The sequence below is a fragment of the Nipponia nippon genome, unplaced genomic scaffold (genome assembly GCF_047370975.1).
Source record: "Nipponia nippon isolate SJK-2023a ecotype South Korea unplaced genomic scaffold, ASM4737097v1 scaffold_2, whole genome shotgun sequence".
NCBI classification, from domain to species: Eukaryota; Metazoa; Chordata; class Aves; order Pelecaniformes; family Threskiornithidae; genus Nipponia; species Nipponia nippon.
The window spans coordinates 3,660,146-3,675,161 of record NW_028262336.1 but is presented as its reverse complement, the minus strand read 5'-3'; the positions used below and the strand labels follow the sequence as shown (position 1 = coordinate 3,675,161).

At 48.0% G+C, this 15,016-nt stretch overlaps 1 protein-coding gene across 4 annotated transcripts in view; it reads right to left on the bottom strand.

Annotated features, from left to right (window-relative positions):
- Window positions 1-2,720: 2,720 nt before the first annotated feature.
- GSK3B (glycogen synthase kinase 3 beta) overlaps window positions 2,721-15,016 on the bottom strand; it is a 158,344-nt gene continuing 146,048 nt past the window's right edge. For 2 of the 4 annotated variants that reach the window (XM_087756415.1, XM_087756416.1), the window contains one exon: window positions 2,721-7,986. In XM_087756415.1, coding sequence (XP_087612541.1) covers window positions 7,919-7,986 — 68 coding nt within the window. In that variant the 3' untranslated portion in view covers window positions 2,721-7,918. Of the gene's footprint in view, window positions 7,987-8,008; window positions 8,500-15,016 lie in introns of those variants that run through there. The other 2 variants (XM_087756413.1, XM_087756414.1) reach the window with 2 other exon arrangements.

Here is a 15,016-nt window from a genome sequence, read left to right as displayed (position 1 = left end):
AGAAGAAAACACCTGTGCCAGCACATCAGGAGTTAGCTGGGCATGCAGCAAGATCCAGGACTGCATTCCCGCATCGACCAAAGGCACGCGGTTGCTGTGAAAGTCCAGCTCTCCCTTACAGCCCTGACCGCTGCCACCTGCGCTGTCTCCTGCGATCAGCACCAGCAGGAGTTTGTTTGGGGGACCAGCCTCTGCTCCAGAGCCTCAGCAGCTGTATGACATTCGCACCAAGACGTGAGCCTGGGCTTCCCGCTGTGCCCCGTGCGGTGTTGCTACCTTCACGCCTTCCCTTCCCACCAGAGCTCGGCTTTGGCAGCGTCGGGCCTGGCCCTGCAGCCCTTGGGCACAAATGGTTTAGCAAAGCCAGCAAAGACGGAGCAGCCCTGCCCTCGCCGGGAAGGCCACCCCTGAAGCTAGCGAGGGAGGACGGGATGGCGACCCAGCCAAGCCCCTCCCAGAGCCGAGGGCGGGAAGGGAGGTTGAAGACTGGCTAACGAGGTCCTGTACCATCTGCTGGGCTCGCCACCTCCAAGCAACTGGACTTGGTGCTTCAGACACAAACGGCAGCGCTCCCACTTTCCCCTCCGCATTTTGCGGCTTGCTTCCCTCCTCCTTTGTGGCTCCTCTTCTCCCACAGAAAGCGACTTGGACCTTGCCACCAGCAGCCTGAAAGCTGCCACCTTCCAGATAACAAACAGGGCCAGTAGCCTTGATGCCGACTTTTAATTCCAACCCAGATGGCTGGAAGTTCGGTCGGTAAAGACAGAGCACGTGAGCGGAGCAGACTTCTGTACCACATTCAGCTCGGTGCCACTTTGAGTTTGGATTAGCATTTTAGATCATTCAAAGGCACCAGTGACCGACAACAAAGTGGATTTGAACCTGGCTTACAGACAGGTCTCGAAAAGCATTGTCACATGGGGAAGGGTGACAGAACGACTGTTCCCTGGAAGGCTGTGCGGGGACTGGCTCTTGATGCTAAGGTGTTTCGTTTTATCTTTTAAAAGGGTGATTGGGATGGAACTATGAGAGTCCCATTGATAACGTTTGCAGGAATTACAAGGGGAGGGAGCGATGGATAAACTGGGCAATGGCAGCCTCCACACAGGAGGGCGAATGCAACCCTCGGGTGAGGAGAGAGAGGCACCAGCTGCAAGATGCTCTCTAGTGCCTTGATTTGACACTGGGGACCGCTGTAGGAAACCTCTGGCTGGTTTCGGTACCCACCGCTTAAGGAGGGTGTTAAAAACAATTGTAGAGGAGATAGAATTGGAAAGACTAGAAAGGTGTGAAGGAGCTGAAGGTCCCCTTCCAGTGAGGCGACTGGGTCCCAGTGCAGGGGCTCCGGCATTCAGAAGAGAGACCCGAGACTGGAGCAGAGGGCTCCCGTGCAAAGGCAGGGCAGAGCGAGCCCACAGCTCGCGTTCGCGGCGAGAGAAGTTCAGAAGAGACGGAAGGCCCCAGCGCATCTGTGTGTAGAACAGAAAAGCGCCCAAGGATAATTAACCACCACCCCAAATTACTGAGGATTGTGATGAGCTCCCCATCAGCAGCAAACTTTAAATCAATAAACTCACCTACCGAGGTGCTGCAGTTGAGGCAGCGATGCCTTTGCAGGTGTAACTGGCCACCCTCGATGCACTGGTGGAGCAGAGCAGCCCTGGTCTCGGCACACCGGTGCGATGCAGCCCGAACGCGGGTGATGCTGCGGGACCGACGTAAGCGAAGGGACAGCGGCCGGCCGCCTGCGTTGCTTCTGGGGCGGCCGGGCTGCAGGCAGCTGCCTGCCCCTGGGATCCCAGCGCCTGCCAGAGCCGCGGAGGCTGAACACGGCACGACCCGGCCCCCAGCAGCGCACCCCGGCCCCAGTCGGGAGACCCCTTCCCGCCCCGCTCCCACCCCTCCTGGAGCAGCCGCGGAGCCCAGGCTCCAGCCCAGAGCCCAGCAGAGGGGGTTTCACGGGGACGACGGCGGCTGGTGGCACCCGAACAAACCAAGAGGAGCCTCTTTGCAATATAAATTTGTTTTTATTGAAGCAGCAGTCACATGACCTCGCATCTAGCCTTTAGGATAGCGACAGAATGGATTCGGCCAGGTTCAGCCAGCCCAAAAAAGGATTTATTTTTTTTTTTTTCTCTTTTTTCTTTTGCGCTAATAGACATGTCATGTTTAATACATACATTATCCAGTACCGGAAACCCAACTCAGAGATAGCTACGTGCTGATTTGCTGGAGGAACGGTCCACTGGACGTGGTCTCGACAAACTTTACAGATCACCACCAAATAACATTACTAATGGGATCAAATGATTAAAAAAAAAAAAAACAAAAACCAAAACAAACCCAAACAACCATGAGTGCAGGATTCAAAGCCAGCAGTTTACACAGGTTCTTAAGTTCGTATCTATAGGTGGACGGTAAAGGAAGATCAGTTGGTTTTAATTTGCAATATTTATGTCCCAGGGTTCCTCTCTCCATCAAATCAAACGGTATCATAGACAAGCTGGCATCTCTTGAAAAATAGCATGGAATTACACAGCTCATTTAAGAAAACATGCTTATTTCTCGTGGTTTTTCTTTTCATTATTATTACAAAGACTCACGTCCACCTGTTCTTGCGGCGTGGAAAGAGGCGGGAGGGCGAGGAACAGGGGCAGAGAAGGGAGAGGGGGAGGAGGAAAGAAAGGGGCAAGTTTTTGAAATAAAGACCACACACTTGGTAGTTTTTAAATTTCATTTCCAGGCTAACCTACTTTTTATTTAATGCAAATTACAGTACCAGTTAACTATTTCCGAACCGAGTCACACAGAACAAAACGTATTTACAAGGGGGATGGGGCGGGGGAAATAATAAAACATTAAGCATACTTTCCACAAAAAAAGTTTATATTTAAAATGAAAAAAAAAAAAAAATCAGTCACAGAGGCATTCAAGTAGTAATAATGTTATACAGGTTTTGCTTTTCCTTTAAATCAAGACAGATTTGCACAAGTGTATGCAATAGTTTGTATACAACCCACAGTCCTTAATATATATATATATATTTTTAGATTTCTGTTTTTAAGATGGAAGTGGTCACGCTAATTGGTGTGTACAGGCCCAAGTGATCCATCAGCAACACATTAATGAACGCAAATTTTACAGGCAAGCAAATTATATATATATAAATATATTTTTTATATATATATATATTAAAAATAAATTGAGAAAGACCAACACAAGGAAGCTACTTTTCTCGAGCTAACCCCTTAGGTACTGCTTTCCTTCCCTGTCGTTTTGCCGTTATTGCAGTGTTGCAAAACGAAGCCAACTACGACCAGAACCGGCTGAGCGCCCCGTGGAAATCAGCGGCCACCCCAGGGGTACCCGCGGGCCGTCTCCGGGAGGCAGAGCCCGGAGCCAGGACCCTACTGTGCTTTTCCTCATCGGCTTTTCCTTTTTCTCCGCGGTCGCTGAGGTTCCTCGTACAGGAGTACGAGTCTGACAGGCTGCTCGACTTCTACTTTGCCAAGTACTGAAAACCAGGGGGGAAACTTAAGTTGCAAGTCGCAGGCACCTGCCGTTATTTGAAGTAAAGCTTGGCTTCGAAATAAGGGGACAAAGTGTTCGGGGATCTTCTACCAGCCAATTTTCTTTTGCAGGTTTTTTTTTTTTTTTTTTCCCTAGCAAGGTAGATAAGTTTCGTATTAGACAACACCAGCGTCTTGACCGGGTGTCCATCGGGGCAGACGGACTGCGATCGAGTCCGGCTCAGAGACCCACGCCACAGCAGGGCTGACGTAAAGGACAGATCAAGACCAGACTGGGTTAAAAACAAGCCCGAAAGAGAGTAAAAGAAGAGAGGGACAACAGCTCTGAGCGGACTGTTGCCAACAGCTTGGCATCACTGACCTTCGTGTCACCAGAAAGAAAGTGCAGCCTCTGCTTCACTGGAATGAACACGAGATGCTTCGAAATAAAACAGCAACCTTTGGTTTGGTAAAGAGTTAAGTGTTTTCCCATTCAAGACAATCTTATGTGGAATACTAACAAGGTAGTAAAACACAAGCAAACTAGTTTTAGAAACAAGGCCTTCGTGCTGGGCACAAGAAATCAAGAGTCATGTTAAACTTATCATCTCAAGAAAAGAAAAGCGACTTTAGGGGAAAAACAGGGAGAAGAGAAAGGGAGCAGAAAGTCCCCCCGGCCGAAAAAACCACCGCGGTCTCCTACAGCGATGCCCCCGCTCCTCCGGGGCCGGAGGGCTCCGAGCGCAGCGGGGCGCGGGGGTTTCCCCTCGCCGGGGTCCTTTCCGCCCGCCGGCCCGGCCGCAGCCCCCGGCACAGCCGCAGGGAGGGTGGAAAGGCCGAGCCTCCTGGAAGCTGCTGCCGCCCAGACAACTTCTGGGCGCAGGACTGGGGGGGGAGACGAGCAAAGTCTCCGTGAGCTGCTAGGGCAAGTGTCCGAACGAAACCGGTCGCTGCTAGCGGGAGGAGGAGAGGGCAGGGTGGGCAACTTGGAGACATCCAGACCAAAGCCACGGCTCCAATGAAATGAACGACGGTGGAGACGGTTTCCTTTCGTTCCGCTGCTGATCAGGGTATCACCGAAACCTTACAGCACTCAGAGAGTTACAAAGCGGGGGGGAGGGAGCAAAGATGCGGGTTTGGGGTGGGAGACGTCGTTAATAAAGGGGGGAGGGGGGGGAGGGAAATAAAATTCAAAAAATCATGGAAGCGAAGGCACTCCAAACTATATAGATACACTATACATCGCTAGAGTTATTGTTACAATAATACAGGCCGGTACCTACTGTACAGAGTTAAAACTATATGGCTTTAAAAAGCTCGTCTACATTTTGTCTGATTATTAAACAGAATCACTGCCCTGAACGGTAACTTTTTGCTCATTAATAACAGTTCCTGGGTCCACATATTTACATACAAAACAATAAAACTCAAAATTCAAAAAACAACCAAAAATAATAATGTACAAGCTTGAATTTGGTGAGGAGCTTTGTTTTTTTTCGTTGTTGTTGTTGTTTTTTTTTTTTTTTTTTTTCTTCTTATTTACAAAAAAGGTTATTCAAAGACCTGGATCTAACTTGTATAAAAGAGTGTGTGATCCTGCCATGATCCTTGGGAAAAAAAAAAAAAAAAAAAAAAAAAAGACATAAAACCAGAGGGGCACCCCCGACCCTCCCCCAGCTAACGCACACACAAGACGCACACGGACGCCGGCACAGTCACAAAACCAGAGAGAAAAGCTCTGAACTCCCCTCCGCCAGTCTTCAACGAAAAGATAGAACGAAAAAGAAGAAAAGCCACGTTTACCTGGCACAAGCAGCAATTTTTCTTCGTTATTTTTATTACTTTTTTTTTTTTTTTTTTTTTAGAAGACTCGGTAATTTACTGCCTCCAAATAACAGTGTCTGTGGCCAATGCTGCAGCGGTCTCGCCTATACAGCAGATCCATACCCTGCCGCTGTCCTACTTTTTGAGTCTCCTGCGCCTATGTGGATCCCTGGGTCAGCCAAGCCCCTTCACTTACCTTGCGGGGGACTGACGAGCTGAGCTCGTGCATTAAGATGCTCTTCAGCCCTTGCTATTAAAAGTTGCACGTAAGCATTTGGAAAGCCTTCTGTTTCTAAACGTGGGTGTGCTTTCCTTTGCAGCCAGCCAGAATTTAATGACAGCTAAAAGCTTTAAAGCTTTTTTTTTTGTGTGTGTGTGTGTGCCCGACGGCAAATCGCCGAGGGGGGTAACACGAGGGTTTATCGGTTTCACGGTAGGTGGTCACTCACCTCTTGAAACGGCTCCTGCCTCCCCGAAACCCGCTGCGTGTCAGGCAGGAGGGAGAGGGCAGGGCTTTTATCAGTTCCAGGGCTGCTAACAGACAGACAGTTTCCAAAAAAATCCCACGTCAACAGGATAAAAGGTACAAGAAGAAACGCACTGAGCTCGTGAGCAAAACCCCTGCCACCCCCGCGGCGGCCGCGCTTGCCGAAGCCGCTACTGCCGGCTACCCCCGGGGCCGCGCGAAGGCCCACGCGTTCCCGAAAAGCAACCGCTTGCCTTAGAGATCCGCAGGTCGAATAACAGCTCGGGAAGCACCGAAGGCGACTACAGTTTCTCCGAAGGAGGATAAGGCCGGAGCGGACACCAACCGCAAGCCTACGGACAAGATTGGGTCTGCGAAAGTCTCGTTTCTACGCCGCGGCTGCGTCCGGCCGCTCCCCTGACCCTTTCCCGAGGAATATTGCTTTGACTTCAGGAAGAGAGACGTGGATGCTCACACCACGCGCCGTCGCGGGGAGGAAACCCGGACCCTGAACGGATGGACTAGAACAAGCATTCACCTCACGCTTCAGTCAGACTGTTTCAAGATCGTAGACAAAATAAAAAAAGCAGTATTGTATCTATGTATACATGTATATATTTATATAATATATATACACACACACTCATATATAGCCAGCTTTCCTACAAGTCAGCAGGTACAAATTACTGTCGAGAGCACTCGGATGTGTATTTTATTAATATTCTACCAATGTAAAAACATAATGGCGACGTGGCAACACGCATCAATAAATAGAGATCAAAAAAAGCAAGAGGTTAAAAAAGATGAAATTAAATACAGATTCTAGCTGTGGATTTAAAATCAGAACTATCGTAGAATGTGGCATCCTGCAAGTTAAAACTGCAGTTAAAAAAAAAAATATTACAAAATAAACCAGTAGACTGTTACAGTTCACATTATAAACCCTGGTGTCCTGTTCCTGTACGCACCTTGGGAAAGGGAAGCCTGTTCAAATCGAGAGCTGGAGGTGGCGGAAAAATAAAAAACAAACAAACAAACAAACCCTAAGCTTTCACAGTGGCCACTTTCCAAAAAGTCCCTTAACATCCCGGGCTGGGCCCCCGCCCCCTCCGAGGATTTTGTTCGTCCGCTCTTCTCTGCTGAAGCCGGGAGCCGAGCGGCCGCCTGCGCCGGCCGTTCTGCCCTGCACCGGCCCGCGACACGGCGGGCGGGAGCTCCGGCTGGGCAAAGGAGCTGCTTCGGTAAAGCTAACCGCTCGTGGTGGTGCATGTGTGTGTATTATATTATATTATATAGAACCCGCTCGGGCAAGACTTTTCCCATAGTGAAGCTGCAGGTTTCTTCATCGCTAGCACTGATTTTTAAAAGGAAAGGCTTCCACTAGCGGTTCGAGCCTTGGACACACGGCAAACCCTCCCCCCCACCCCATGGCAACCTATTTTCCTACCACGTCACCCACTCCCCAGACCGAGCCGGGGCAGTTCTTCAGACAACCTGGGATATGGATTCGCTGACGAGAAACGCTGAGCTCTGTTGAATGACCCCTGCTAAGCTCCCGACCAAATTCAAGCTGTGCACTACATCAAAGTCCGAAACTTCACTTAAAAAGAAAATAAAAAAAGAGGTTAAAAAAAAAAAAAAAAAAAACGAACTTCAGCAGAGAATGAGGTTTGGGGTTTTTTTTGTTTTGTTTTGTTTTGTTTTCCTTCCTTCTGTTGTGGGAGGGGGCATGAGGCAAGAGTCCTGGTTCTGAAGTACACAACAGCAAACTTCCAACATGAAGAGATTGTCACGAGGGGAGAGACATTGGTGTGTTGTATTGCTCCGCTTTCCCTCCTCCCCCCACCTAGTCCCCTGCCCCGGACACCCTGCAGAGTGAGAATACAATGAAACTGATTTGTATTTATAGATATTTTACAAGGTTAAATAAGAACAACAATAATAATAATAAAAAATTGAACACTAAAATGAACAGGTTGGTTGGTTTGTTGGTTGTTTTTTTTTTTTTTTTTTTTTTTCTCTCCTCTTTTTAATTTTCTTTCCAAATGTGACCAGTGTTGCTGAGCAAGACTCAAATTACTGGTGATTTTTCCTGTGCAGCTGGCTGCTTGGTACCGGTTCAGGTGGAGTTGGAGGCTGATGCTGTAGCTACACTATTGGTCTGAACTCGTTCTCCCGCGTTAACATCTGCAAACAACAGGCGAGAGGAAGGGAAGAGAGAAAAACAACCAGTATTACCTCCAAAATACAAACACGTTTGGAACAACAGCTACGACATTCTCCGCACTGGGAAACCCACGACTCCCACCGAGGTGCCGTTTGGTTAGGATGATCTCCTGGCTTCAGGGGGTGCAGATGGAGCAGTTTGGTCTCGGGAGAGGGTGGGAAGACGCTCTTTAAGCGGGACAAAGGCAACCTCGAGGGCTGAGGGTCGCAGGCCGGCAGGCGAACACCCAGCTGGGCTCTAGCAGATTTTGCAGGACGTAACATGGCTCACGCAGCGGTAAGTGGCCCACGTTACATTCCAGTAACTCTAACGGCAAGACGCTAGCAGCGCCAAAGCTAGCGAATCAAGTACCCGTGGCCACTACAAGGTTTCACGTCGGTGCTGAGGTTTCATCTCGTTAGGCCTTCTTGTAACAAAGGCGTCTGTTAGTTGTGTGAATGAGCGCAGACAATGAATGCGACGAGCCTGCTTCCCTGGCAGAAACAGCTTGTCTGTTAATGTGTAATTCATGCACTTGTTGCCTCAGAAAACGTCTTTCAAGCCTACTGCCTTATTCTATGTTGCTCAACCAAAGTTGGATCTGCCACCCTCTGAACTGCTGAAGCAGATTAACATCGAGGCCTGAAGCCAGCAACGAGGTTTACGCAAGCGTACGACACTGTCAGAGGACTGGGTCTCTGCAGTAAACGGCCTCCAACACCTTCTCTTCTCTGGGAGGGACAGTGCTCCACAGAGAGACAAGTCACAGGATCATGGGCCTGTGTCGAAGCGCATTCCAAGAAAACACAGGGTTTGCAAAGAAATACCAAAAGGAAATTCACTGTAACTGTGTTTTCATAGGTATTTTCTCTAAAAAATTGTTCTTAGTATTAGAAGAGTTGGTAGGGGAAAAAAAAAAAAATGCACCGACTTCATCTGGAGCCATCCTATGCAGTATCTAATTAGCACACTCACAAAAAGGAAAGTGGGTGAATGTTAAACACGTCAAATACTCAGCACAATAATATCTTTTTCCCATCCCGTATTTAAGTGAGGTTTTCTACAAGAAACCATTGTGCATTTCTCCCACTTAATTTATTAACTAAGGTTAGTAACTGCAAAGCTATCAATACTGCAACAGGAAAAAAAAAAAAGACTTATTATCTCAGTACAGAAGAGGGCAGACTGGGCAAACAGTGCATTCGAAAGACACGGAGAAAAGGGCTTATAAGAAGAAAGAATAGATTTACTGACCTCAGACTGAAGGACAGTATGACTAGCATAAATAACAGACACGACAAAATACAACTGGCGGGCAGCGGGGGTGCGGTAACGCCTCTCCAGCACCGCAGAGCTCGCGAGGCAACGCAGCCGGGCGATGCTCTACGGTCACCTGTTACCGAAACCCCTCTCCTCTCCTGCCACATCGACCTGGCCAGAGCTGGAAGAGCAGCCGCGAGCAAAGGCAACAAAATGAATGAGTCTCGAGATGGGCAGCACTTGCCGAGTGACAAATTACGTACCGTACACGGACAACGGCAACAAAAATAGGAAGTCAAACAAACAGCAGCATCCAGCAATACAAGGACAAGTGGGAACAGAAGACGATGCCTATTTGAAAAGGAAATGCTGCGAGGAGCCTGTGGGGAGAAAGGGAAATCCTCCTGTGGGCAGAGGATGCCAGACGACTGCTCTGGGAGTTTCCCATTCCCTTTCCTCTCACCCCAAATTAATTGCAACCCCTCCCTCAGAAAGGAATGACCACCATGATAAAAAAAAGCTCATGCAGTTAAAGCACCAAGGCAGTTAAAGCACCAAGGCAGCATGGTGACAGTACCAATGCTATTTGGAAAGCCAGCCTTGCACACGAGAGATGCCCTCCCACATGGAAAATTACCCTGAGGGAGCAATTCCCAAACCCCACATGCATGCAGACCAACGATGACCATGGAAATCAAGTGATCCATCCAGCCAGGTAGTCGTTTCCACACTTTAAACTCTCACTGTGCCTGTTCTAGATTAATTTTCAGGTATGGATGAACTCCAGTTAATGCAACATCTGCCATGCCTGATGCAAGCAGTCCAGCTGGAGTCTGTACTGTTGGCAGATGACTTCTCTGTATGTGTACAAAAAGTGCTTGTATTTCATTTGCTGAAATGAAATGTGACTTTTGATCTCCTGTTTCCGAAGACAGCAGAGGCTGAAATCGTTATCGTTACATTGCTACTGAGCAGAGATAAAGAAAGGAGGGGATGGAGCTACTTCATGTAACATATGTAACATATGCTCCTTTTCTATCATCACTCTAATGGGGGAGTTCCTGAGAAATACATATGCCGCATGTTAAAAAGGAAATAAATCAGGTGATGCAGCCCAAGGCCATTTACAGGGGGCTTTTCACAACAATATATACAAGTCCACCTAGGCTGGGACAGAGCACAGAGCCTGCTCAAGGCTGTACTGGCTCCAAACCTGCAAGAACATCATAGAATACCAGGTTGGAAGGGACCTCAATGATCACCTGGTCCAACCTTTCTAATTTCTAATCTTTCTAATTTCTTTTCTAAAATGCAGGACTTTGACATTCCAGCTCGTTCTTTGACTCCGCATCAACGGGACATTTGGGGAACAAAGAGGGGCTTGTCCCAGCATCTCTTTGCTAAAGCGCCAGAAAAAGAGCACGACTGGAGCAGGAGGGTCTCTGGACATTCACTGACCCCTCCTCACCGTGAGAAAACAGTATTTGGGCAAAATCTAGGCCTTCAGCAATGTTGCTAAAACATTTGCTTTGCGAAGCAGTGGCCTGCGCCACCGTGGAAGCCCTATGGGGAGCAAAGCTAGGAGCCGACGCGCAGCTTTCTGGTATGGGACGGATGACGACGCGGCAGGCTGCGGCTTGAGGTCAGGGCAGCCTCTCTGCCCTCGAGTACCGACCTGACACCTCTGCCTACGCGGGCAAAGAAACCACATTACGGCTTAAGTGTCAGCCGCTTCCAAAACTTCTTCCAAACAGAAGGCAGAAGTACCTCTCATTAACATAGAGCACCTCCTCCAAGCCAGCTTTTCCCTCTGAGGAATGCCTCAGCTTTCTTGGAGGGTACGTGACACTCCTTAGAAACCTCCCGGAAAGGAAAGATGGGGCTACAGTTCAGAGAAAGACAGAGACGCCAACTCAGTCTGAGAAAGCCCATTAGCACTAATGATGGCATTAGCTGGTTGGATTTGTAATGCTGACAGACCGTGCTGCTCATCTGCAAAGATACAGAAACAAAACTACCACCAGCCTGGGAGTCCTCACATGGCAGCTGAGGAGACAAGCGAAAGGAGGAGAAAAGCCTGGTTTTCCTATTGTGCCTGCCTATGGATGTCGAAATCCAGGGCTCAGAGCAAAACCGACAAGCCTAAAATGCGCAAGTTTTACTCCTCTATCTGTCACGGACTCACCCCTGTGCTGAGCTTGCAGAAGCCTGAGGAAATTGCTTGTCCCTCTTCTGGTTAAGGAATTAAAGTTTTCTAAAATTCCTTCAATGGGAATACCGTAAATGCACTAAATGTTTGTTTTATGGAGCGCTGTGGTCTTTTTCAACTGCCGCGCATTGGCAGGTAACACCAGCTCTAATCTGTTTTGTTGCTGGAAGTTCAGGCACACCATCGCATTTGGGATTACACGGGATCAACACAGCAGGATGCCGAAGACGACGACCCCAGCATCCCTGCTGGCACGACTCCCCTGCAGATGGCAATTATGCTCTTCCCATCTTGACGCTGACTAACAGAGAGGTAACTACTGCTGCTGGCTAATCCAGGAAGAAAAACACGTAGTCACACGAGCAGATACGCTTTCGGCTTGGTGTGCGTGCTCCCCTCTCAGGTGCTGTGCCTGCATGGCTATGAAACCATCCTCCTCCTCCTCCTCCTCCTCCAGCTAGATCAAGTCAGCATCCACACGAATAAAGCTGCACTGGCATTTTTAACCAATGGACAGCGTAATTCACAGAGAGCTAGCTCACCATTTTAAGCAGGGGCCAATAACTCCCATCTTCCTTTTCCTCCGCTTTGCTTTAGACATGCCACTAATGTCACAGGGAATTTCTCATAAACGTTTAGGTGAATTTACTAACGGCAGCGCAGCAAGGCTGCGTACTCCCACTGCAAAGCGAGGTTCCATGAGTACAGGGAGTCCGGCTTCACGCCTCAAGAGAAGAGGAAATTTACAACAAAGACATTTTTTTAACCCTCAAAAGTTACCTACAATAATTCCCCTGCATTTAAGATCACGATCCCAGGATTACTGTTGCATTGGGCTGTTGAAATCACCACTGTGAATCTATCTGTTAACAAAAATTACTCATTTTGGGTAACTTTTAAAAATGCAGAAGTGTCACATCGGTTAGCAGAAGGGCTAGTATCGCTGGCTTGATGCAACCTGCACTGTTAACATGCTACGTTGAAAAGCCAATCTTTCCATCTCTTAACACCACACCACTGCTAAGTCTCCTGGCAAACACCACCTTGCTAGACTTCAGACAAATAGATCTCATTTTTCTACTTATTCTCTAACCATGACCCTGCCCTGGTGCATGATAAAAAGCAGTGCTTTACACCCGATCAAACAGCTGAGATTCTGACATGGCTGCGTACCAACATGACAGCTAGGAAAACGGAGTAACTGTCCGCGAGCAGGTAACCACAGCTCAGCTGGAGTATCTACGGCGATGAACTAGTACACTGCGTTTCCAGGTACGTGCACCTATGCACCAGGCTTACGGAGCAGGCAACTACGCTGGACATAACAGCGGACACTTGAACCTGAGTGTCAGTTCTGCTTGCTAGAGGGAGAAAAGAATTACACCTTAATAATGTGAATTACAGTTACATATAACTTGCTTTCCCCTTTGAATTGCCTGGAGAGCTACGTTTTGTAGCATCATCACCACTCAAAAAAGTAGTTTCTGGACTTGTGCTGCTCAGTCACATGAGCAAACATTTGCAGAAAAGCCTCCTGCCTATTGGGATGCCCTGGGCAAGGTGGGAGAGTTGCTCCCACGCTGCTTTAGCAGTTACTGAAGAACTGGAAATGTACTGGGGGCATAGGGAAAGAAGGGAGCCCTTCCATGAAAATCTCTTACTAAGTGCAGCATCAGCATGCAAAGCACAACAGATTAATGTAACCTCATACAGGACCTAATCCTAAAAATCACAACTCTGATGAAATTCCCACTGCCTGTTGTGACAACCCCATGTGAGTAAGAAACTATAAACCAGCTGTGCTGCAGAAACCCAAAGCTGCGTGTTGCCCAATACTGGACTTAATTTCACAATTTCTTTCCAAGCTGCAAGGATTTTTTTTTTTTTTTGGTTTTTGAACTACAAATGAGAGGTCCTATCCCAGCTCAGTGCAGTGCTTGCAAACAGGAGGTTTAAAAATGTTGACATCAGTAAGGTGGGGTTGGTGTTGGCTTTTCTTTTAGTATACATCACATTTAGGACATATTTAGGACTCAGACTAATGCATTTTGCCCCCACATGAACTCTTGGAAAATGCTGGGTGAAAACAGACTTCTTAATTCCTCAAGACTTGTATCTTGGCAAAGAGAACTCCTTAAAAGGCATGAAAGGGACATTAAATGAAACAGTATTTTTCAGAAGGGCTTTAAATAATTTTCCATGTTTGTATTTTGTAGTTTTTCAGTCACTTTTACTACTTTATCTGCTTTTTTTCTCACTCATTGTTGGGCAACAGATGCACATAAAAGGGAAACAGAGAACATGACTATTTGCAAAATACTGCCAAGTGTATGAAACAAACATACTAAATTTGAAAATAGCAATTTTGCTTTCTCCTAAATTCAGAGCACGTAAATTGTACAGGCTGTAGCTTTTATCTACTGCTACTACATTTTCAGAGAGAAGCCTCATCTTTCAAATCTGGGTGCGTCTGTCTGTCCTCGAGTATGAAAATGCTTTCTATAGAGCACTGGCTGGACCAAGCACATCGGAGATCAGGTAACTGTCCGGCACATCAACTCGCAAGCGCTTTCCTGCACGTTTCAAGAATACCTTTTTAATTAGGGCTTCTCCTTATCAGCTGCCTTACACCGATTAAGCCCCCTGCGCCTCAAAAGGGGGTGACAGCCCTTGTCGAATGGGACTGACGTGCATGCGGGATACGTGTGGAAGCACACCCATTTTGCAGCCTGCCTTCGGCTGCCCAAGCCCCGAGAGAGCCGGCTGGCGTGCTGACTCAGGGCTGACGCAGAGGAAGAGTGCCGCGTACTGAATCACCTCTGCCACATCCTGCAGCACCTAGGATTTTCTCTGGGAGTCTCCCAACTGGTATTACCCAGCTTTTAGGAAACAGAATACAATATGGAGTGGCTACAGGCCAAACAGTGAGCTTTTAAAAGGTTTCTGACAGAAAACTGAGAGCGTGCGAGAGAGGCAAAAAAAGAAATTCACTCCGTGCTGGCCAAAACCCAAAAGCATCTGCCTTGTGCCCAAAGATGACACAAATGAACTCAGGAAGAAGCAACTGCAACTACTTAGATGAGGCAGTGAGCACACTGACTGAGCTCCCTAACCAGACTTTTAAGTGCTACTGCCTTTGGGGAAAAATCCTCTCCATCCACGCCCCACGGAGGCCGCATGTACTGAAGCTAGCTGTTTCTTCTCTTCCTAGGCATGACAAACTCATGCCCCAAGTCAGTATTAGTTTCAGACTGTCTGAGAGCTCAGAATTAGGTGCAAACCAATCCACATGGATTGCTAAAAAGCAGGGGAGGTAATGATGGTTTTAATAGCGGAAATCTGAGTGAGAGGAACCAACAAATGAAACAGTCAAACGTGGAGTCTAAGTGCCCTGGGTTAGGATTTGGGTTGGCGACCACCGCTGGCACCCAAATGACCACCTACCAAGAGCAAGTTTCAGGAGATGCTCGAACAAACCCTTCCTCCCCATTCAGCCCGAGGGCCGAGGTGGCTCACAGACCACAGCACAGGGAAGGCGGCTG